Raw genomic sequence first — 24,524 nt, 5'->3', positions numbered from 1 at the left:
AAACTTAAAAGCTCACGGAAATTAAGTAGTTTAAAGGGTTTAAATTAAAAATTGGGTATTTTTAAGAAGTAAAATCATTGCTAAACCGGGTTCTTATATCCTACACGCCAAATTTGAGAGTCCGCAATAAACTAAAGTTGTATCTTAAATTGAGATCTAAATCAGAGTTCTAACGCCTTAGAATCTAGAGTACACAAGTTTAAGCTAGTTATTTTCCTTTCGTAAAAAATATAAGCTAAAACTCTTATTGTTTATGTGGTAGATAAGGTTCTATATGTAAAGTTTTCCAATAAGAGATTTCATTTCATTACTTTAAAGTACTACGATATAGTTAAAGATACTTCAATGGATAATATTTGATTGTGTAGAAGAAGAAGTATGCCCTGAAGAATGAAAAAAGATATCAATTAAATGGCCGCTATCAGGGCTAAGATTGCAGCACCTTTTCGTAAAATCCTCCATGAACATTTTTGGCTGTATTCTTGATAACTTTACCAATTTTATCTTTAAGTTCTTGCGAGGAATTGAAAAATCCTCGAAGAGTAATTCTTGTCATGAAAATTGATTTCTCAAATTAGGCTTAAAACTGTAGGTCCCCTCCATCCCTGAAAACAGCACTCACACACAGAGATTGGCTGAGAGTTATAAGTCACTAGGCCCTAGTTCTCAACGGAATGTTGCTCCATCTTATTTATTTTTATACTTAAAGCATTTTCAAAAGTCCTAACGAACTAAATTGAAAGATTCTGGTCGACAATTGTGATCACCTCTTCGAGAAATAAAACGGCCAGGAAACTTTTGTAGCGAAATTATGATTGTCCACTGATTATCGAAATTTGTTCACCGTAACATTCACACCACCATCACTAGTTCAAAAACAGCAACGAAAATTGACATTTTAAAAATGTAAATGTCTTTCAACAATTTCTGAGGGGAAAACCGCCATTATGACTGAAGTTTAGTTTTTGACATACAGTATTAATCTTAATCAATTCCATTGAATAACGACGCGACGATCAAACCTGAAATTGCAAATGACAGAAAACAAATAACAGGGAGCTTTCATTCTGTAATTTGTTATGAAGTGAGCATTGCTGCTAATTTCAGTTTCCAACTTCCAAACTTAGTTCGATTTATTAATACATTTATTGATTTTTGGTTGTTTTAGTTTGTAAGTTGCATTTTTTTAAGATCAATTAAGCAAGTAATTCCATTAAACGGTGTTCCATTTAACAAAAAAAGCTGATGTATATGGAAAATGTTTTAACTCTATTTTTTTAGGTTTATTAAGCGTGAAAATCGATTAAGCGAGGTTCAATTAAGCGGAAATTTCTGTAATCCTTAAGATTTTTCATTGACGACCTAAAAGTGGTTAAGTTTTTGAATGTTTACTAAATTTTAAGAATATACATGTCTTATTGAAAAGTATATCGTTCCCTTTTTATAAATGGTGAAAGTTTCATTTAACAATCAAAAAGGTGACAGCCTAATAAGTCACAACTGCTCCAATAGCGGGATTTTCAAAATGAAACGTCACATTTTAAAACCCTTAAGTCTGTTTACACTTTATTTAATTCAATTAATTTTATCAAAAAATTGGTTTGTGTTTTCATTGTAATTATTTATAGCTCAATAAAAATAAGAAAAACCTCAGGGTGTTTAAATAACGGTTAAATGTTTTGATATATCTTTAGTAATAAAGAAAGACATGTACATATACCTTTGTAGGTACGTGATGACGATATAATGACAGTTATATGAAGTACAAATATTATTGTTTTTTTTCTTCTCCTAAGAATGATTGATTAAGATTTATTGTTATTTTTTTAATTCTGTACCTATTAATTTTTAATAATTTACAAAAAACTTGATGTTACTTATTTTAATGTTTGGGGTTCCCAAAATTTTTTAATATCAATTAAAAATTTAGACTCTGAAGATTAATTAGGAGTTTTTATAAATAAGTTTTGTTTTTTATTTTCATTTTTTGTTACTTATACGAAAATTACATTCTTGTCAATTAAAGAACTTTACTGAAAACATTTTTGACAATGAGTATTTTTCTAGTATTACTAGCATAGAAAATGCGTTACATATATTACTAATTTGATAATTGTGTCGGTTTGTTCAATGGCTGGTTTTTGATTATTTTGTATAGTAAAATTTATATGTAAATACTTTCAGAACATTGAAAAGTGACGAGTGTGCCAATTCGTAAATGTAAATGTTTGACCGAATTTGGTAGAATTAAGCACATTAGGACGTCTTTTCATACAATTTTATATTGCGTATTAAAAAGTATTAATCACAAGCTTTCTTTTAAAAATGTTACAACGAAATTATATCAAAATCGTAATTAGGAACTAAAATGATAACATATGCAAACATGTATTTACCATGTGTTGCAATGTAGGTAAAAAATGTATGTATGTAACAAACAAAGATATAAATAGAGATTTTAAGATTGCAAACGTATAATTTTCTTTACGTCTATAGTGGAGAATATTAATTAATATTTAAAACCTGATTTCAATTAATTTTAATTAGATTATTATAAATTTTTAATGTCACAATCTTACAAATTCACACCTTACAAGTTCTTTGAAATCGAACGCTTTTTAACAAACAGATGTTGTCGCCTAAAATATTTATCTATTCAACAATTTTGGCTTTCTTCCATTTACAAATCAAATTTGTATATTAATTATCTGTATATACATATATGTACCCATTTATGTATGTTAAGAATAAGAATTTTATATTTGCACTGAACTATTAAATCATTATGTTATTTTTAAATATTTTCTGAGGGCAATAAAATGCAATTTATCACAAAATACCTAAACCAATAAATTTAAATTATATTTATATGACATATCCGACACATACAATATAAAATATTTGTTTAGAAAAAAAAACCAAAGCAATCTTTTCCTAGAAAAAAAATGACAATTTTTCTTGGAAACCAGCAAAACAAATAAATGACTAAGTCGCTCTAAAACACCTTTGATGTATATAAAACAAATAAAGGTGATCTGATCGGTGATCGCCATTAACCTTGATACAGACAATTCAAACAAAAAACGGCACCACCTTAAAAATCCTCCCAAAAAATCGTGTCTATTTTAACCAATTACTCATCAATAGAATACAAAAAACAGCAACAACAAGAAAATAAGTACAAACATATCTAATGATTAATTCTCAACCACTTAAAAGATAAAATCAATCATGATTTTGTTTTTGTTTTTCCTTTTACCTCTTTTTACCTCAAGACCGCCAGACAAAACCAATAATCAAAGATATTAATCAGTTTTAAAATGTCTGTAGATATGTTCGTACCTATGCATTTGTACATAGTTTTCAAATTTAAAAAAATAATACTCAGTGTTTTATCTTTTTGACCAACCCACCTTAGTCGACAAGCACGTTTTTTAGTGTCTTTTTTGTAAAAACATTCAAAACATGAATGCGAAAAATAAGATAAAATACAAAACCATCAAACGTAAACAAAAGTACAAACTTTTTTCCTCTCAAAGAACGGAATTCAGAAAAAAGCGTTCCGCCATCGAAAATCATACAGACCTTGATTTTTCAATGGCGAATTCTAGAAAAAACAGAATACAAACAAAATATTTTCGAGAAGAAGGTTTTTGACACTTAAAGTTATTCCCAGGTTTTTAAAGATAACTTAAATCCATTAAAAATTAAAAAAAGCATATTTCCTTCACAGGTTCATAAATTCAAATTTGACAAAACAAAGGTATTTAACGTCTCATACATTCTAAAATTTTTGTTTCACTCTTCTATTTTAATAACAATATAACAAATAACTTCTCATTCATAATTTTTATTAAAATTGAGCAAAAGAAAAGTCAAGGAGATACAATGTTTCAGGTTTTCCCGAATATCATTTTGATGAGTTTTCAATTTCTCTTCGGTTATGTGAAAAAGTTCTGAAAATTACTCTTTCTTTTATTCCTATGGCATACACAAAATTCCCAACTTTAGTCGAAAACATTGATTTTGAAAAAAATTTGAAATATTGGGATTCTCTTTGTGATTTTGATTCCAGACATCTCTTAATGTTTCTCTTGATTTTCAAACAAAACCGTAAATTTTCTCACTTTTGCTTTAGTCACAACTTTCAGACCAAAGTAAGGTTAAAGATATGTAAACAAACGATTTTGCCATTTTTGATTTATGGTTTTCCAAGAATATAAGAAAACATTTTTGAAAAACAGGCTAGTTTGAAGTTTTTAGAAATATTAAAACGTAAAAAATAACTTACTTCAAACACTCTTCACGCCATGATTGTTCACTTGAATGTGTTGCACGAAAAACAATCATTGACAACTGACTTAGAGCTCGTTTAATTTCCGGCATTTTTATCACAATATTTGTATTTTGTATAAATATTTTTAAATTGAAATTAAATTAATAATTAAATAGACTAAAATATTTAAATAATCACAGTTTTTTAGGTAGGTAAATATAATATACAAAAAAAAAATAAAAACACAATTAAATTTAATTTAAACTAAGGACAAAATACACTGTTTTCTTCTTATTTTATTTATTTATATTACGAATACGATGCACTGATTATTTATTCTTTTTTAAATTTATTCTTTTATATTAACATGAATACATTCTAAGAATAACCACCGTCTTATGCAACACTTTCGATACCAAATGGCAATTATTTCTTGGTGCGTTCCAACGATTCATATTTTTAATATTTTTTGTATTTTGTTTTTGGTATAAATAATAAATATTTATCTTCTTTTGGAGGAACAAAATATATATAAATGTATTTATCTTATCGCACGTTGAATTGAACTTAAAAACAAAGCCAAAAATCACCGGCCGGAGGAGGTTTTTCAACAATCGCACATTTATTCAAAATCACAACTTTTGTAAAAAAAAAAACACAATTCCAAGTCTAAAAAATTATTTCTTTTTATTTTTTGAATAATGAAACTAGGAAAACGTCTGTCGACGACGAGAACAACGAATATGACTTTTAATTAAGTTCGAATACTGCATATCGTGTTTTTATTTGGGGTTGAGAGAGATTCAATTTGATGAGAATTTTGTGGTGTTGTATTTTTATTTATAAACTTTTCTTTTTACAGAAAGAAGCATAAACGACAGAATTAGCGCGACATTGCTTGATGGGAGGTTTAGCTTTTGGGGTTTTTTAGTTTTGCGCATAAGACGTGAAAAAGAAAAAAAGAGTCGAATATTATCGTCAGAATTTATTTTAAACACTATGCTCGCAAGCACTTTTGAAAATGCAAATACGACAAAACATGTTTCAATCTTAAGAAGCTTTTCTTTTAAAAAAAATGCCTGCTTTTTTAACAACTATCAACTTAACGTATATCCGCGTCTTTTCGCTTTTTGTAAGGTTGCGATGGAACAAGGTGCCCAAATGGCTGTGAATTTCTGACTGATATGAAATTTATCGTGTCGAAATTTAAAAAGCCAACGAAAATTTATTTGTACGCGTTTTGTGGGATTCTATTATCACCACGAACTTTCATATCTAAAGCTCGTGATAGCGACGAACGAGGGACGAGGGACAAGGGACGAAAGACGCGACGGCGCTAAATACTACTAACTGCCTGTCAGGCATGGTTTTTAGTTTGATTGACTCACTATATGACTGACTATATACCTCTACTATACTTCATTCGATGTATCCGATAAACGAATAAAATTCAAATAAAAATAAAATAAAAACGAAAAAGTTTTGAATAAAATACAACAAAAAGTTAGCTAACAATTGTGAATAGAATTCATTAACACGAGTTGCTAAATGTAAATGTGTTATTTTTTAGCTTTTTTGTTGTTGTTGGTGTTGTTTTTGTGTCATGCTTTTGTCATAAATGTTTCTTTTTCTTTTTTGACACCGATCGATGAATTGCTTTTTATCTGAGATATTGTATTTTTTGAAGAATTGGAAGTGGTGTCAGGGATAAGAATTGATTGGCTTTGACATAAGAGAATCCGGACAGTTCCGATGAAGTCACTGACCTGTTTTCCAAAATTTTGTCTGAGGTAATAGAGAATATGATAAATTTATGTCTGGTTAAAGCGCAGGATGCTGACTAAGAGTTCATGATGAGTGAAATAAAAAAATATACCTTCATACATTATATTGCTTTGTTAAATCCCACTTCTGATAAATGTAATTCTTTTAAGTTTTTTTTTGTTATTGATGTAAGATCTCAAGGTTGCAGTGGGTTTTATTTTTGTTATTGTCAAATAGACTTTATGACTTACTATGTAAAAAACATTACTACTACATGATGTCATAAAGTACTCACTTATAATATGGTAATCGGGACACTTATTCCATGTATAGGCGCTTTTAAGAAACGGTTTAGTGTCAATATTTTTCTTGGCTATGTAGAGTTTCGCCAAGAAGTTCGAAATTGGAGAGAGTCAGTTAATTTAGTTATGTCGTTTATTTTAATTAGATTGGAAAGACTTTAAACATTTAAACAACAAAAACTTTTCAAAAACATTTAGAAATTCAATTATTTTTCTGTCTGCCTGTCTCCGATTGCCATAACATTTGAATTACCTAAATGACTTATTATCGTCCCACTTTACCACTGCCCTAAAACAATTTGATCAAGCGAAATTTGGGCTTGTGAAACTATCTGACGAATTCTCCAAGACTTTTTAAATTGAAATGTATCAAAGTTCAGTTAATATGAGATTAGATTTAAGTTAGAGAAAACTTAAACCTTCAGAAAAGTATTATCTGATGATCTTCTGATTAACAAAAGAAAGAAGATTACATTTTCTAGACTTTTGATATTTTAAGTCTGCTTGTTCGTAATTTTTGTTTGTTTTTTCATTCAATAGCGGAAATTTTAAAGTTTTTCGAACTTATAAAAGCTCACATTAAATCGACCTTTTATTTTGTATACAAACATTTTATTATAGTAATTAGTTTTATCAATCTTTATTTTTCTCCATTAATTATTCTTGCAAATTTGTGCAATTTATTTTGTACTACGATCAAAATATTAATAGTATTAAAATTGAATATTACAATCATTAGTAGACTTATTGTATTGTGAAATCTTTATCTATCAATTTTTTTGTTTTACGTAGAATTGACGTACTTTGTTTATGGAACCAATTTTTGGAATTGTATGAATGTTGGCCATGATACATAAAATTAGTCGATGTTTGGTAATTTATGAACAATAATTAATTTAAAGAAGTTCAAAGTCTTGAGTCATACATTTGAAATGAAAAATCACCGGACTGCGGATAGAAAATACATATTTAGAAATGAGCATTTCTTTCAGTGTTCGGTGAATTTTTTGATCTTCTATTTAACGATTTTTGTTTTTTGAAAAAATAAATAAGATATTTATTCCATATTATGGTTTTTCCAATAAAACACAGATAAAACAGCCCTAAATGTTTGATTTTTATATTTCTATTTAAAACATATTGAAACAGATGTTTTAAAAACTCATCCACAATCACCCAAGTTAATATCAGTATAAAATACCTTAAAACCTTAGTGAATATATGAACAGTAGATCTATTATTTAACTGACTAAATATCATCTATAACACACGCTTAAATAATTTTTTATATAAATATTTGTTTTTTTTTAGATAATACATTTAATTAGGAATTGTTAAAAAATGTAATATTAATTAGACATTCATTGTCATCTTCACTTTTTATTTTAGCATTGAAACAGAATTATCGCTTCTTTAAATACAGGTGTTTAATGGAAGTCCAAACATTTCACACATCACAGAATATTTCTTTCTGTACAAGTTCAAAAAGTAGAAAGAACATTTGACTGTCAATACTTTTATTTCTTTACTAGCTGGGCCCTGTGGCGTTACTCGCATGCTTTGCTTTAGAACAAATTTGGTTGGCCTAAAAAAGGTTAAACTTTCAAACATTTTTTAGAAATGTTAAAGAGGAATTATTCTGTCATACGATACCATAACTGCTGCGTACGTAGTAAAACCTCGTATTGATCTTAGGGTGATGTTATATAACCTATATCTTCCCCAACAAATGAGCTATCTAACACTGACAGAATTTTTCAAATAGGACCTTTAGTTCCTAAAATAAGCACGTTCAAACAAGCAAACAAACAAACAAACTCTTTAGCTTAATAATATTTATATAGATTATTTTCTAAACCAAAGAATTATCTTTTTTCAATGTATTAAATTAAAGTATAGTTCTTTTAAAATATTACGTAACTTACAAATTTCAAAATGTATTAAACAATTTAATAGAAGTATGTTTTTTTTTATAGAAAAAGTAATTTCACAAAAATAAATACTTACAATGGGACAATTTCTCGAATTAAAGGTTTATTAAAAATATGCTTCCTTGAGAATTTAAAAAATACAAATACCCCATTTGTTGGTTTCATAAATTGTTTGGAATCACTTTTTTGTTTTAATTTACACGTACAAAATAAATTATTTATTTTTAAACTAAAGCATTTAATTCAAGTGAAGAACGGTAATTTTATTGTTGGTTATTTATTTTTATTTTTAAAGTAGTTCGCAAGTATTTGACTTAAAATACATTTTTGTATTATTTCCTTTGATATTTAACTCATCTTAAGAATTTTTCAAAATTTGTTTGGTCTTTTAAAAATTTGTTTGGTTTTTTATCTTAGGTCGAGTTTTGGTTCTTTTGATGAATATATTGTTGCTAAGATTTGTATATCAATGTTCCGTGCACAGGCTTGATTATTATTTTTCTGCGCTCAATGAACTGTTTCTTACAAATATCTCTAAGAAAATGAATTTAATTGTTTCTCTAAAAGCAAAAATTTCCTTCAAAGGTATTTATGAAGCGAAAACCACACAAATCAGCCCTTTTCTGCATGTTCATTCTTTAAGTTTTTACTTTGTATTTTTATTCCAGCCATTTTTTCTTGTTAAAGACTTATGTTTACTACAATTTCTAGACAAGAACTACTTAAATTAAACCTTCGGTTATAATTGTTTATCGACCTAAACAAATAAAGAGACATAACATAAAACAGAATAACAAGAAAGGTGGTTATAATCCCCCCTTTTGAAATATAATAACAGACATGTTCATTTTACAGGGTGTTGCATATTTTTTGTGGAACCATGTGGTATGCAAAAATGCATAAACTTTTTTCGTTAACTCAATTCTAATAAATCTCTTACTGACATAAGTTAAAGGTACTTTTTTTGACTTTGAAATGTGATCATGATCAAATAACCTAACTCATGAAATCTTACATCTTTGAATAAGTTTGATTTCCAACTAATTTTATTGGGCCAATAAAACATAAGCAGGTGCTTTTGAATCCAATACACTTTGACGACTAAGACGTCTACGTAGTAAATAATCTCCTTCATATCGTATACACCGCTATCGTCGTCAATGCGGTCGGTCCTCATGGTCTGTTGGTGGTCCTTACTATATGCGAAGAGTCACGACATACTCGTATGCTAGAAATATGCAAATGTCCTTCGACAATACGCATAACCTAGCAGTTTCGATAGTCGCGTCGTCGTAAGATAAATTCACAATGAATAAGGACCCCATTCATTATCCATTTTTATGATTTCTCGTAAAACTTGTTGTAAAGTTGTAAAATTGAACAAGAACTAAAGACACCGGTTGTTCGTTCATACGCATAAATATGCTTTTGCGCCTTACCCCTTTTTTGCTGTATCAAATATCAAGTGAAATAGCATCATATCCTTGAACGTGCTTCCCCATAATAACATACAAAATAAATTTCCAATAGGGTATGTTGTTTTGTTTAAAAATTTTTTGTTTAAAAAATACTACGATTTTATTTATTTCTTTTATATTTGTTACATGTCACTTCCCTGACACAAAATATTAAACGTTTTGGCATAAATTGAACATCTTTAGGCAGATATTTGTATGGAGATATCAAAATTAAATAAACTATCAAGAAAATACGGGCTGACGGAAAAGACTACGGAAAACAACGTTAGGATATGAATTGAACAAACAAATACTTTGTCAACCAATTTGACAGCTTTTGAAGAGAAATTCCTTGTCTTTCTGTGCCAATGTCAACAATTGATGCGGATGGTTATTTTTTTTTAAGTTTGTCTCATTGAAAATGTTTAATGCGATTGAAGGAAATCATTTCTAATTTGTTCGTATACCCCACTGGGAAGGTAAATGATATCAGTACTTAAATGCATAATTATTCGACATTTACATCATCGTGACCACCGTTGGTCGTCGTCGGTAGTAAGTTTGTCATCCGACTCAAATAAAATTAAGATCAATGTATTATTGTTACGAATGATGATTTAATTTTGCAATATGATAACTGGAAGTCATGATGGGATTTGATATTTGATAATTATAGAGACGAAATGAGCAAAACGGGCGTTTTGTTAACCCAGGCTCCAAAAAGTGGAACAAGAGGTCTTAAATATTTCAAATCAATACAAAAATTGACATCTGATGCTGGAAGACAAGTTTGAGAATAGACTTCTCTACTTAGTAAGCCAAGAAATGGCGGCATGGTGGTGGTTTGAGCTTTAGTTTTCTTGGCTTGGGGTAATTAGTTACCCCAGTGTCACCATAACCGTTGTTCAGTTCTAATATCATTTATCCAAATCAACCTTAAATTAACCAATCAAAATCTTGATAAATGTTAAAGAACACTCCAACTAACAGCTAAAAGTCTCAAAATAAATAACAAACGAGCCACTCGCCACCTATTCACGACCGAACCAATTGATCTAACTTTATTGAGTCATATTGATACCGAGAAAATTAAAATTTAGTTTGCAGCCAAATGGCTCGGTTGTGTTTGGTCGATTTTAGAGACCCAATAACCTAAAATTAAATACAAAAATAATTGAACATAAATTTGAAGAAGACCTACACATCAAAAATTCTAAAGAAAGGTCATATCTGAAACCGAAAAGATCGAATCAAAAATAATACAACAGTTTATTTTGAGATAATTTCAAAGTCAAAAGTAATAAAGAAAAGTGCCTCTAAATATTTAATTATAATTAATATTAGAGCGCAAATTTCAAAATTTAACTGTTTAAAATTGGTCGCTTTAAGGTAAGAAATAATTTTGAAAAACATAAAAATATCAAAGACAAACATAAAAATTTAAGACCATATCAAGTACTTATTTCAAAGTTACCAATAAAATGCAAATCTTAATTCCAAGATTTAAAAAAACTAAACTACAAAAAACATCTTAAAGTGGGGAAAATGTAAATCCAAATCAAAAAACATATACATACGTCAAAAATAAATAGGCAATATTTTATTCTTTAAGTTTAGGCTTAAAAATATATCAAACTCCACATATTAGGCACATGCAAATTCCAAAAATGTAGAAGTTTATAAATCAATTATAAAATGACAGGCGGTAATTCCGAAATTATGGAACTTTAAGCAAAAGAAAAATTTAAAAAAAAAATAGAGGAAAAAAACGAAAATTAAAAAAGTATAATAAACAATTTAATCTACATTCTAAAAATCTGGATTTCTGCCATTATCAAAAATGTCACAAAACTTCAAATTGGATATCATAAAAATACAATTATCAAATTTGTTAGTGTTTGGATGCCGAAAATTCTATTTGAAAGTTCTACACAATTCAAACCAGTTTTCACTTTTGTGTCTGAAGGCCCAAAATCCTACTATTTCTTCCCTGTAAAAATTCCAGTACCTATTACAATCTCCAGAAAACACGTCACACACGTATTGTTCGTTAATTCAAGATCATAATATAAAAGTACTAACATACATTCCTATCATATTATGAATGTCAATTTACCAGAGCGAAAACTTTAAATAATGTTGTAATAGGAAAAAAAAGATTTTACAAATTAATATTTTATTATACTACCTTAAATGGGAACACAATCAAAATGTCACACTATACTTTATGTTAAAATTGTTTAAAATAATTACTTGTATACCTATGACGAATATCTTTTTGTTAACACCGACAACGACACCAGTTTGGCGGCACGACTTCGGAACCGCCTCTGCTTGAAATCCAGTCAGTCGTTCATAAAGACGTACTTCGTCGTCGTAAGTTGATCATATTTTGCTCTTAATATAGTTTTATACTACGACTATGGAAGAGATACAAGACTGTATGCAAGGCATTAAAAAGCATTAAATTAGTGTCTGGAATTTGAATCTTACGAGACTACACAATACAAAGTGAAAAGTGAATAAAGACCGAACGGCTCGTGCGACGAGGTAATACAAAATCACACAAAGCTTTAATACCACACAGTGTAATGTTATCCATAATTAAAGTGAAAAAAAGGTTTAGATTCAAGTCATGTGTAAAAAAGGAGGGGAACTTTAAAGTTAAATGAATTTTATCGTGGAGGAGTACTTTAAAGCTAAATGAATGTTTCAACTAGTCCTCATGAAAAAATATGTGTCTCATCTTGTATATCCATTGTTTCTTCTTTTCTTTTTGAAATGTTCTAAGTTCCAAATGACCAGATCTTTATACCTAACTCCAGTGCACAAAGAAGGTTCTACAAATTTAATTACGAGATATCGTTCTATATCGAAATTATCTGATATTCTAAAATTGTTTGAAGACCTTGTCTGTGAAATAATTTCTTTAAATTTGTCTTCTTGTGGGAACAAATTTTCAATTACAGCTTATTACAACTCTTTACTTTTCGTTTGGATGTACTTGAAAAAAAAACTCTCAAGTCGAACAAACTAGAGGCATTTAGAAAATTAGGTCATGAAACTTTTCTTAATAAATTATGTCGTATGGATTTTGTCGCAACTTAAAAATATAGCGACACAAGCTGAAATCTAACAAAGCCGCTGGAGTAGATAGCTTGAATGCCAAGCTTTTCCAAGCAGCTTATTCAACTTATCTTTAAAATATGATCGGAAGAAAGCATTTCCGATGATAGGAACCTCAGTATTGTTTGTCCGATACTAAAAAAAGAAGACCCTTTAAACTACACCAACTATAGAGCAATCAGTCTTCTTAACATCGCTAACAAAATCTTCTCTGCGTAATATGTGAACATCTTAATCCCGTGATCGCGTGATCTACGGTCCAGAATTAATAGAAGGGGAGTTTAAAAGAAGATGAAACGACGAGCTGTACGGGCTGTACAGCCACATAGACATAGCTAGAAGGACAAAAGTCCAACGTCTGAGAATGCTAGCTAGAGACTAAGCTAGATGAAGAAGTCTTTTGGTGAGGCCTAGTTTCCACCGGACTGTAGCGCCACCTTAAGTAGGTATATATGTTCAGAAGTAACTCTTCCTGTCAGTTTAAAGTCAATTTTGGTGTACCTCAGGGGAGTCACCTTGGTCCTTTGCTGTTTATCTTATTTATTAATGACTTGTTTGAATAAACAGTATAGATCATAAAAGTGGTCGTGATAGGAGGCTGTTTTCAAGGATTGACCAAGAAGAGGATTGTTATTATTTTTCCAAGAAACCCAACTCAACTTATCAGTTTCATATAGGAAATATGACATATTATAAGATTAGTCCATTTATATTATTCCAGATTTTGAGATAATTAACTCCACTGTACCCTCTTTTAATGTCGGGGGAGTGAATATCTGTTTGTCGTAGGTAGTTGCGATTTCCGCAATTCTTTTAAATCGTTGCCATTTAAAATGAAATTATACTTAGGAGGGCTGGAAGGAGGACTAAATAGAGGCGTCTCTTGTTATTTAGTGTAAATTGGGGTGGAAACGGTTGCTGCAAAGATTTAATTTGTTTATAATGAAATAATAACAGCTTCTTACTGATAACCTGGTTAAATAAACTGGTTAGAGGTCATTTTTTGCGTGACACATTAAAAAATAAATACATATATAAACAAAAAGTAGACCAATTGTTTTGTGTTGATCAAATTTAACCATGTAAAAGCAGGTTAGTGATATTTCTTGAGAATATATAAAATAAGGTCGGTGAAAACTAATTAGCCGATCATACATTAAGTACTGTGACGTGTTTAGGTTTTACAACATTTTCAATTCAATGTCTTTTCCAATTTCGGGCACCTAACTTTATTAAAGCAAGAAAATTCTCATATTCTTAGAAAACCAATTTCTTTTAAATTTTATTAAAATTTCTAAAAATAAAAGAAATGCGCAAAAAAAATGTTGTAATTTCTAGCTTTCTGGCCATAGAGCATAACATTTGTATTAAAGATGAGCCAAGAAAATTCTATAACAAATGTTTTTGAGACGTCATAAGTGAAAAGAAATTTGTTTATTTTTTTAAATATTTCATTAACGCCACATCACTATATTAGATATAATATAATCTAACGCCAACCAAACAGCTGTTTAGTTCAGTTAATTTAGTTTAAGCTTTTGGCAGCATTAAAACTGGTGCAATAAAGAAAATTTGATTTTTGAAAGCTTTATGTTGACTGTACCAAATATTTTTAAATTTCTTGTACATATTTATTTTTGCATTTAATTTTTTGAAATATATTTGCAGCAAATATTTTGTATAATTAAGTTTTATGACGTTAGCTATTTTTATTAATATAAATGTACGTCATTTATATTTTTTAAACTTTGGGTACGTTCAGAAACGATTTTGAAAATTGTTTAATTTTGTTTTTTATTTATATGTGACACAAAAAATTTGTATACACACTACATTTGTATCCTAATGTTTTTTTTGTGAACAGTAATCAAAGTTTTTTGAAGAATTATTTTATTCCTTAAGTTAAAAGGACACAATGTGTATTTAATTTAGTATTAAACACAAATTAAAACTCCCAATTTCTGACAAATTTTAAAGTTATAATTGTTCAAATTCAAAATCGTTTAGCTTTTAAACTTTTTAGTCCGATTATGATAAATAAAAACTAATTGATAATCAAGCAAAAATAAATATCAAAAACATTGCATTGAATTTGTTACCAGTCCAAAAACCGTACACTCAATTTTAGAGATTGTTCAAAAAAGTTATTAATAAACTGGGTGCGCCCAGAAGCTTTACTGGCATGCCATATTTTAGAACACCTTTGTTAATAATGAAAAAGGGCTATAGCTCAGGGCCTCAATAATTGGGCTATCTAACACTAAACGAATTATTCAAATCGGAATAGTAGTTCCTGAGATTAGAGCGTTCAAATAAGCAATCAAACAAATTCTTCAGCTTTATAATATTAGTACAGATTTAATCTTTATTATTGACCGAAAAACGTGAAATATAAGCTAGAGCATATTATTTAACAGAACCACTAAATGCACTTTATTCTCGCTAAAACCATTCATGAATATAACAACAATTTTGACGCACATTTTGACCTCCTAGCTACTACAGTTGTTTTTGTATATAACATCTGTCAAAACATTTATTTTGCAGCTATACGATGAAAATTATCTTAAAAGCAAATCAAGAGTTTACGTATGCAGACATGTATAACTGTCTACGAGTACCTCTGCATTGTTAAAATTTTGCATTTTCTTCTATTTTTAATTATTTTTTTAAAAGCTTCCCGTTTGATTTATGAAAGAAAAAAAAGAGAAAATGTTCCAATTTGGTGCGTTCAAAAACGTGCTCTACTCTGCACCGCACCGTGCGTTGTTCCAAATGTTAAAAAAGCTTACTACTTTTGTGTGCACTACTTTTTTCATATGTTTAATAAAATTTTATTATATTAAATGTGTTGGTATATAAATGTATGACAACAAAAGAAAATGCTTGGCAACATTTGAAAGGAATTAAAACTTCTTGGCTTTTTGCCAATGATAAATAAATTCTTGTGTTCAATTGCATTTCAATTTGTTAGGTCGAAGTCCGAATATGAGAAAATAAAAGGAATTTATTAATTACAGGGTGATTATAAAATTCTACATATAGAACATGAATACAAGAAATCATCCAAACATATTAGACATTTGTAAATTTTAACTTATTACTTTGCCAATACAAAATTTAATCAAAAATAATGTTATAAAACTGAAGAATTTGTTTGTATGTTTGTTTGCTTGTTTGAGCGCTCAAATACTAAGAACTACTGGTCCGGTTTGAAAAATTCTTTAAGAGTTACATAGCCCATTTATTTAGGAATTAGTCTACGTATATAACTCTTATATATATAACTCAGACATCACGCTAGAATTAATACGATCTGGGCACCAATACTTGAGAGCTATAACCTTTTCTATGCTAACCAAATTTGTTTTGGAAGTAAGTCATAATTTGTTGTTTATCTTTGTCAATTTTTAAATAAGTTATAAATTATTATTGTAGATTTGATGGCTGATTTGGACTTTCATAATTTAAGCACTGTTTGTGTGTTTTTTGTTATTATTTCAAGGCCTTGTTACTCTGGAATTCATTCTACTATGGCTATCTAAAAAAATTAAGAAATCTTTTGACGAACAATTAATTAAATTGTTTTGGTGAAACCGGACATACGAAAATAAATACATTTTTCAAGAAATCATCTTCAAAACAAAATACTATATCATCAATTATCAATCACTACAATCCTGACCTAATTTCCTGACCTAGTATAACCAGATGTAAGTTTATAATAGTTTTTCAATTTACTGAAAATATCAGACATTTATTTCCATTTTCCCGCAGAATATTCTTACGTCATCATCTTTTACAAATTAATCAAATTGAGTTTTTCCTTCGATGCACAATTATACGAAAGAAAACTATATCAGGTCTAATATATGTATGTACGTATACGTAAATTTTCTTAAATTAAAAATATATGATTCTGGTAAAATGTCAATTTCATAGAAGATTGAAAAATAAAAATTTAGATGTGTAAGTAAGAAAATAAAAATGTTTGTTACTTGTTTTGGGAAAAACGTTTTGTCGGTCATTTGTTTGAGCTTAATTCAAATTTTTTACAAATTTTTCAAAAATAAAAAAAAAAAATTGTTTAAAGTAAAAAGTAAAAATTTGTCTCGATAGTTATTTTTAAAAGTGGTTTAGATGAAGACATCGAATATTTTTCAGACTTTGTATAGGCTTCGTTTGCAAGTTCAAAAAGAAAAAAAAGAATGTTAGCTTTGACAGATTTTAAACCTTTTTAATTCAAACTCCATTAAATAGTTAGAATTAGACTCTTAGTGTTTTATATTTTTTTAATAAATTTTAAAAAAATTGAAGGGCGTGCGCCAAAGTCATAATTCTTTTTATTTATATGGCTACGATAAAACTCTTTCATTATATGTGTTTATTTTTTGTTTTGTGAAACAACAGAGAAAAATTATCATCGTTAAATTAATGTCTGTCTTTATTAAATATGTTTTTTTGCCGGTAATTTTCATACATGTCAGCGAATGTTCATTAAATTAAAAAAATTAAGATAATAGACAAACAGTTTCCACTCATCATCATCATTTTTGTTTATTTATGTGATTTTTGAAACGTTCACAAACAAATGTTTATATAATTTAACATCATTATTATGAACTCGTCAATTAAAGATTTATTGGAAAATAATTATACCTGAGATATTTGTTGTTAAACATTTTGCAAGAAATAAAATATTTTTTTTTCTTTAACATAATCGTGACGATTTAATTTGTATGTCTGAGATCATCGTTTAATAGATGAGGCGCAAGTGAATATTTTTGTGGATTTGTGGATTTTATGCAAGGTGAGGGTGGTTCTCTGTACCAAAATCAATTTAGTTAGTATTTAACGAACTTTAGTATAAATTTTCCAAGGCAAATTCGCATATTCGCGGCTGTATGCAATCGATAATTTAACTTGGTTCATCTCTAGGGTCCTAAACAAATTTTTGAGCATTTCGGATTTCGGTGGACAAATAAAATAACTAATCCAGGAAACTTGTCTTGCAAAAACTCGATAGTTTCGTTAAGGTTAATTTTGTAGTAATTTTAAAACAATTCCAATGCGTTCCATTTTTATCAATGGGGTAGTTTTAACTTGTTAAATTTTAAACGAAAACAGTTCACAAGTGAAAGACGCAAAGGCTATTCAAAGTGAAACATTTTAGATTCTTTTATTTTTGTACTAAAACAATTAATATACATGTATATAAAAATTTCAATAATATTATATAATTTAAGAAATTATACATAAATATGCAAAAATTATAAAATTTAAGTTTTACATTATAATGCAAAAGGGAGCGTATCGGAATTCCACTTTTTAAAATCCCGTTTTTAAAAAATCCCGAAAAAAAGTTTTATAAAATATCGATTTTTTTAAATCCCGTCTTTTAAAGTCCCGCCTATTTAAAATCCCGATCAATTACAATCCCGTTTTTTAATATCCCGTAAAATTGCGACAGTCCCGATTTTTTTTACCAAATGCGATTTATTCCAGAAAGAGTATTTTGAAAAAAAAAAGTCAAATCGGTTACAGACATGTATTAATTTGAAGATTTATAATGAAAGATTATCGAAATAGGGAGAGGTTGATTTTATATTGTTTCTTTTTCATTCTAATAATGTCAGAAATGTTCGTCGAAAAATCCTAACGGGTGCTATTAAAGTAGTTTATAATTCGTTAGAACTTTATTTTACTAAACCAAGATCTACGTTAGTTCTTAAAACTGTATAGTAAATTTAAACTGGGTTCTAAGAAAATTAAAGAAAGTGAAGAAATGCTCGATTATTAAATATTTGTGTAACCAAATTTTAAAGATGAAACCGATCAAATTTTAAACAATTCACTTCGGCATTCTTTAGGAGGTATAAGTTCCAAATTTTTTAAGTAAAAATCGAATTAGAACCACCCTGACATAAGAGTCCGATTAGTTAACTTAATGTTTTAGCATTCTTTATCTTGTATTTTCGAATTGATGCCATTAATTGTTTCTAATTATAAATAATATTGATGAATTTCAACAAATCACTGAATTTTTAAGATTTGTTTGTATACAAATGTAAACATAAATAAGAGAATAACCTATTTTTCTAAACAAAGTTCTTGTAATTTATTAATCTACCTTATTTTTTTTGTTAGGGAGGTTATTTGAAAACGCTTTTAAGTACTTATTTATAAAAAATAATTAATAAAGAAAAAAAACTTACCTTGTAATTGGTCCTGGAGATTCACTAACTGCCTTAAGTGACATCCTTAAATGCCTATGGAATGTTCCTAATATTGACTCTTTGCTTTTTGTTTGTGGTGGGTCCATTGACAATGGACTCTCTTTGGGATTACTACTATCCGTATCGTTTGTATTTTTAACAATCACAGCACCGTTTGTATCCTTATCATCTAATAGCTTTGTCCAAGCTTGTTCGCTGACATTTTCAGTTTTGTCCACAATCATGCCTTTTTAAAAAATAAAATTCTATATGGATAGGTGTAGGTTATGTTTTACTATATTCTATTTTTCGTTGATATGATGAGATTTGTATTTTCTGTTTTGGTACAATTTTGTTTAAATTAAAATGATGAGTATCTTAAATTATTGTGGTGATTCTGTAAGAAAGAGAGAGATATATATATATAAATAAACATATAAATTGTATTTAATTGTATTAAAAAAAAAGAATGTTTGCAGAAAAACCTACCGAGCAGTATAGCGTTTAGATATTAACTTAAATTAAACTCATTTCAGCGAATGTTTTTATTGGATCCCCCCGGTAAGATACAAACAGATACAAAAATGTTATAAAGCTCATATCGTCTAATACGTCACAATATCGTCAAGCCATTTTTCTGTTGTTGTGATTTCTTTGGCTTTTGATTTCTGCGCTTTCGATTTAGTGATTCATCTGATGCGATGTGTAACACTAACCGGGGTAAGTAAGTCGTTTACCTATCTACACTTTGCACGCTGTAGATATTTATGGAAACCAGTTAATATAGCTATAACTTCATTGTTTATTTTTAGAGTCTTTATTTTATATGGGGGTGATGTTGGGGAAAATGAATTGTCAATGATAAAAAGATAGATAGATAGAATAAAAGAAAAAGGCGGGACAGTGGGATAACCTACAACTCGTATGCCATAACATATGTCTTGAACAATTCCAAAGGTTTTGCCAATAATAAGCGCTCAACAGGTAAATCTTAATGAGTTCTTCAAATTAAGTAGAATTTCATTTTATTGGCATTTGATTAGTAATCATATGGAGTGTATAGTAGATATTGTGTATTCTTGGCTCCATTCATTATCATTCTTTTCTTGGGAATTTGTATTTTCAAATGGCTTATTGATTTATAGAGGTCTTTGATTAATTTTTGGCAAAATAAATTATGTTTGATTAAAATTCAGAGAATAATATATGACAAATATAATATGAAAAATATAGAAATCCCCCGCCTAAATTTATAGGGGCCAATTGCCAAAGTATTCTACAACTTCGTCGTTGGCTGGGCGGCGCGGTGGTGGTGGTGAAATAATGTGTAAAATGTTTCTTAGAACAACTTATTATTTAAACAATACTATTTGAAAAGAAGCAGAAGGAAGTTTAAATGAAAGTGGTGAAGCTGGCTTACCAAATTTCAATGATCGAAAAGTTTCTATGTGCTGAATTATCTCATCCTTTAGCTTTTAAATTATTACTGTCTTATCGACGTACACCTTTTCTTCAACTAACCCCAAGTCCAATGGTGTCAACTCGCACGATCTTGGCGGCCAATTGACATCGTCACCTCGTGATATTACACGGCCATTGAATTATTACTTGAAATATGGCAAGTGGCACTTTCTTGTTAAAACCACTTATCATCCACATCCTTACTTTTACGTTTTACAAGTTGCTCGATTGTGTATATTTTCAGGGTTAAAATTGAATTAATCTGAAATTTAGAAATTTCAAATGAAATGCAGAACAAAAACTAGACGTTAAGGTCTGGTTGACATTCAACATTGGCCCTTAAAATTTAACCAGCCTTTATTTTTGATCAAGCAAAGCACTGCGTGGAAGAACACCTCCTCAGAATAATTGCGGTGATACCATCTGGACCAGCGGATTTATAAATTTTGAGACCTTTAAAAACTCCCGCCACAGTTCGAGTATGAAAAAAGATTGGTCCCATAAAATCATTCATGCTGGGGGAGAAATGACACTATCTGGTAAGCTGTAATTTTCGGCAAGCTAGTTTTCTCAATAGAACTTACTAAAGGTATGTCATTGACAACAAACTTAGGAACCCAGGAAGGGAAAGAAATCATCATGCTTTTTACGAATTACAAATTGTATAATTTTGTCCGTAATTTGTTGGTCATGTACAAATTTGGTCCTTCGAAAATGTGCTTAAACCTTTTATGGTTTTCCTTAGTTGGATTGGTGCTAACACACTGGGAAGCTTACCTTTTTCTCCCTTTGCAGCTCGAATCCACGTCACTATCGAGGAAGCATAGTGACCAGTTAAAGATCCTGAAAAAAATATTGAGATCGTCACATTTGGCTAATCCTAAAGTGCGTTGCACATGAAAGCGAACAACGAATGGACGAACAAACGTGATTTTACACATTTTAAAAAGTCAATTTCAAAAAAATTTAAATTATAAATAAGAAAATTTTGTAAAAACAATTTGGTTATAACGAATTGCATTGAGGTTGCTTCGAACTGTCAGACTATATTCGCGTTCCAGATACCATCCATACTGCAACGAATTAATTGTTCGCGCTCAACATAACCTCAAAATTATACCACTCTTGTTTTGTTTTTGTGTGAAAGAACATGGTTGCAGAAAAAATGGAGAAAAGGGTAATTCAATTCGTCGCTGTGTGCGAATAGAAATAAAGCCCATGTGAAAGAAAAGTAAAAATACCCGAATATCCACAGTTCGCAGTTTGTAGTTCGTAGCTTATGTGCAGATGCTTAAACGGATGTCTTTGAAGCTCTTTCTTTAACTAGTTTTGCTTAATACGAGAAATAAGTAGATATGACACTATGGTCCGATATGTCTATAGGTGTCAATACACTGATTATGTATTAATTAGGATCAGAAATGGGAAACAAGTCAATTGTACAACGTAAATATGACTGATATTCGAGTAGGCTCATTGACAAGCTGGGTAAGGTGGTTAAACTTATCGAAAATCTCAGGAGAAGCCAAGAAGAATTGTGAACATTGAAATAGACCGTAATAACGATTTCATTGTGAGGATACAGGAATACAATACTTTGGATGGATAGCTAAAAAGAATGTGATGTTTCTTTTTAATTGTGACATTTAGCAGTTTGTATGAAACTGTCATCTAAGATCGATCCTGTTTATGCCTTGCCAAAAGTGTTCATGGTAGATAAGTCACTTGTAGTCTGTGCGTGATCTTGTACTTTATTAACTGTCAGAAAATGTTGTATACATCTGAAAACCAATTGTAAGGCAATAAATTGTGTGTGCACATAATTTTTTTTTAATGTTTAATTCAGTTGCTAATTCGTATGATTTTGTAACATTTCTAAGAATTAAGAACTCAAATGAGACTTTTTAACATAATTAATTTTTTAGCTTTTGAATTATATGCAAAATCACTTAACATACTATTTGCTCTGGTAGTCATTTCTTTTCCCAGTTAATTATAACACTACACATGTTTTTCACAATATTATAAGATTGTAAGATATACCAATACCGTGTGCAATCAGCTTTAGTCCTTGTTTATTTATTGCAACCAGATACATGCAACAACCTTGGTCTCAATGTTTGTTTCACAACAACAATAACATAATACAAATAATGATTTCTTTATCATTATTTTTGTTCCATTTTAAGGTTGAAGACCTGTGTTGTGGCCTAACACATTTTTTTTAAACACACAGAACCCCGCACGCAATACTCAAAGACCTACATACTTCTTTCCGGTTTAAATTCACCCTCACTTTGTTAGTCCATAGATTTTACAAATATAGTTTTAACACCTCAGGAATTTGCTTGGAGCTTCAGGAATGTCGACCTACACAATAAATACAGAAACCAAATTAAAAATCTGCACAAACAAGTCTTATAAGGTGTTCTTAGGTTGCAAGTTGGTCACTCAAGCAGGCTGCCCGCCTCAGCCACAACCGCGTCAAATAGTTGCCATGTGTCGGTACTCCTTTGCAGCACTCTTGCCTTACATCGCAGATATTTTTTGATTTGGAAATGATTTGTGTTCTTTTTAAAGAGGTGTTGAGGAGAATGAGTGACGCGGAGTGGCGGGATAAATCCTTTCGAACAAATATTGGTAAGGCTTAAGTGTGGGTTGCCAACACACAAATCCTATATAATTTAATATGACTTTAACCTGATTCTAAATGCATGTACTTAGATTGACGTTAAACCTATCTCAATGCTTTCAAAAACACATAAATGCATGACTGGCATATTTTCTTTTGGAAAATTTAAAATAGAGTAGAGTCCTTTTGTGTTTCTTTCTTTTTGTCCACTATTTTTTAAATTTAAACCTTATATCGAACCGTGCTGTGCATAGCACAGCACATCACATGCATATAAAATGAATCACTCACCTTAAAATGTAATTAATTCAAACCAGAGTACTTTGAAATTGTTGTCATGCATGCATTTAGATATTGCATCTAGAACATTGTTGCCTTTTTACACTCGAAGTCACTTAGCTCGGAAAGTATTTTCGATACATTTTTGTGAACAATTTCATTTCCATTTTCCATTCAACCGTTATTTTCTTTAAATGTATTAGCTTAGCTTAGATTAGGTATCCTAGTCCCAAAATCAAAATCTCACAATTTCAAACCTTAAGTTTAAACAAAAAATCCTGAAATAAAAATTCCCAAAATAAAATTATATATCCGAATCCCCAAAACTAAATCCTTGATACATAATCCAAAAACCAAGATCTTCCAACCAAAGTCCCAAAACCTAAAAGACGGCCTAAATTTTTAAACCATCAGCGTGATGTCAATGGGACTTCTCCGAGCATTGAGACAAAGGCGTCAAAAATAAATTTAGCTGGTGATGAGATCAAAACGAAGTACATACTATCATCAAGAAAGGACTTACAACAATGACGTTTCGGTCAAAACGTCGCCATGGGCAGACGTAACTTTGAGGTAGTTAAGTATTTTGTCTAACTGGGAGCCGCTATAAATTCAGATAACAATAACAGCGCTGTAATCAAACGAAGAATTACTCTTGCTAAGCGCTGTATCTTTGGGCTAAGAAAGCAATTAAGAAGGATAAAGGTATAACGCCTGTGATAAATGGGTAACGTAGAGCGTCAATGGGTTGGCCCAAATAGTATAAAAGTAAGAATCGAGAGGAAGACCGCTGATCTGGTAGCGCACACAAAGTCATATACATAGTTAGCAACCAAACAAATTTAGAAGTTTGTTAGGTAAATCCCTTGTTCACACAACACTGCACCGTAACTAAGTAAGTAATGACCTAACCAAATTTTTCAAACCAGAATCAGCAAATTAGAATCAACAATTCGCAATCTGTAGGCCTCTCAAAACAAATACCCAAAAGTTAAGTCTCCAAAACAAAATGCCTAAATCTACATTAATGTCTAAGTCTTTATCTCTATTCCAAAATCGTCAAACCAATAGCCTTAAAGTT

General features: G+C 29.7%; 1 protein-coding gene across 7 annotated transcripts in view; it reads right to left on the bottom strand.

Moving 5' to 3' along the window:
* LOC129953712 (G protein-activated inward rectifier potassium channel 3) overlaps nt 1-24,524 on the bottom strand; it is a 125,171-nt gene that overhangs the window by 19,337 nt on the left and 81,310 nt on the right. For 4 of the 7 annotated variants that reach the window (XM_056067084.1, XM_056067085.1, XM_056067086.1 and 1 more), the window contains exon 3: nt 19,072-19,468. In XM_056067084.1, coding sequence (XP_055923059.1) covers nt 19,072-19,316 — 245 coding nt within the window. In that variant the 5' untranslated portion in view covers nt 19,317-19,468. Of the gene's footprint in view, nt 1-4,291; nt 5,302-19,071; nt 19,469-24,524 lie in introns of those variants that run through there. The other 3 variants (XM_056067088.1, XM_056067090.1, XM_056067095.1) reach the window with 2 other exon arrangements.

Source organism: Eupeodes corollae, chromosome 1, assembly GCF_945859685.1.
Source record: "Eupeodes corollae chromosome 1, idEupCoro1.1, whole genome shotgun sequence".
In the NCBI taxonomy this organism is placed as follows: domain Eukaryota; kingdom Metazoa; phylum Arthropoda; class Insecta; order Diptera; family Syrphidae; genus Eupeodes; species Eupeodes corollae.
This window is presented reverse-complemented; position numbering and strand designations above follow the sequence as displayed.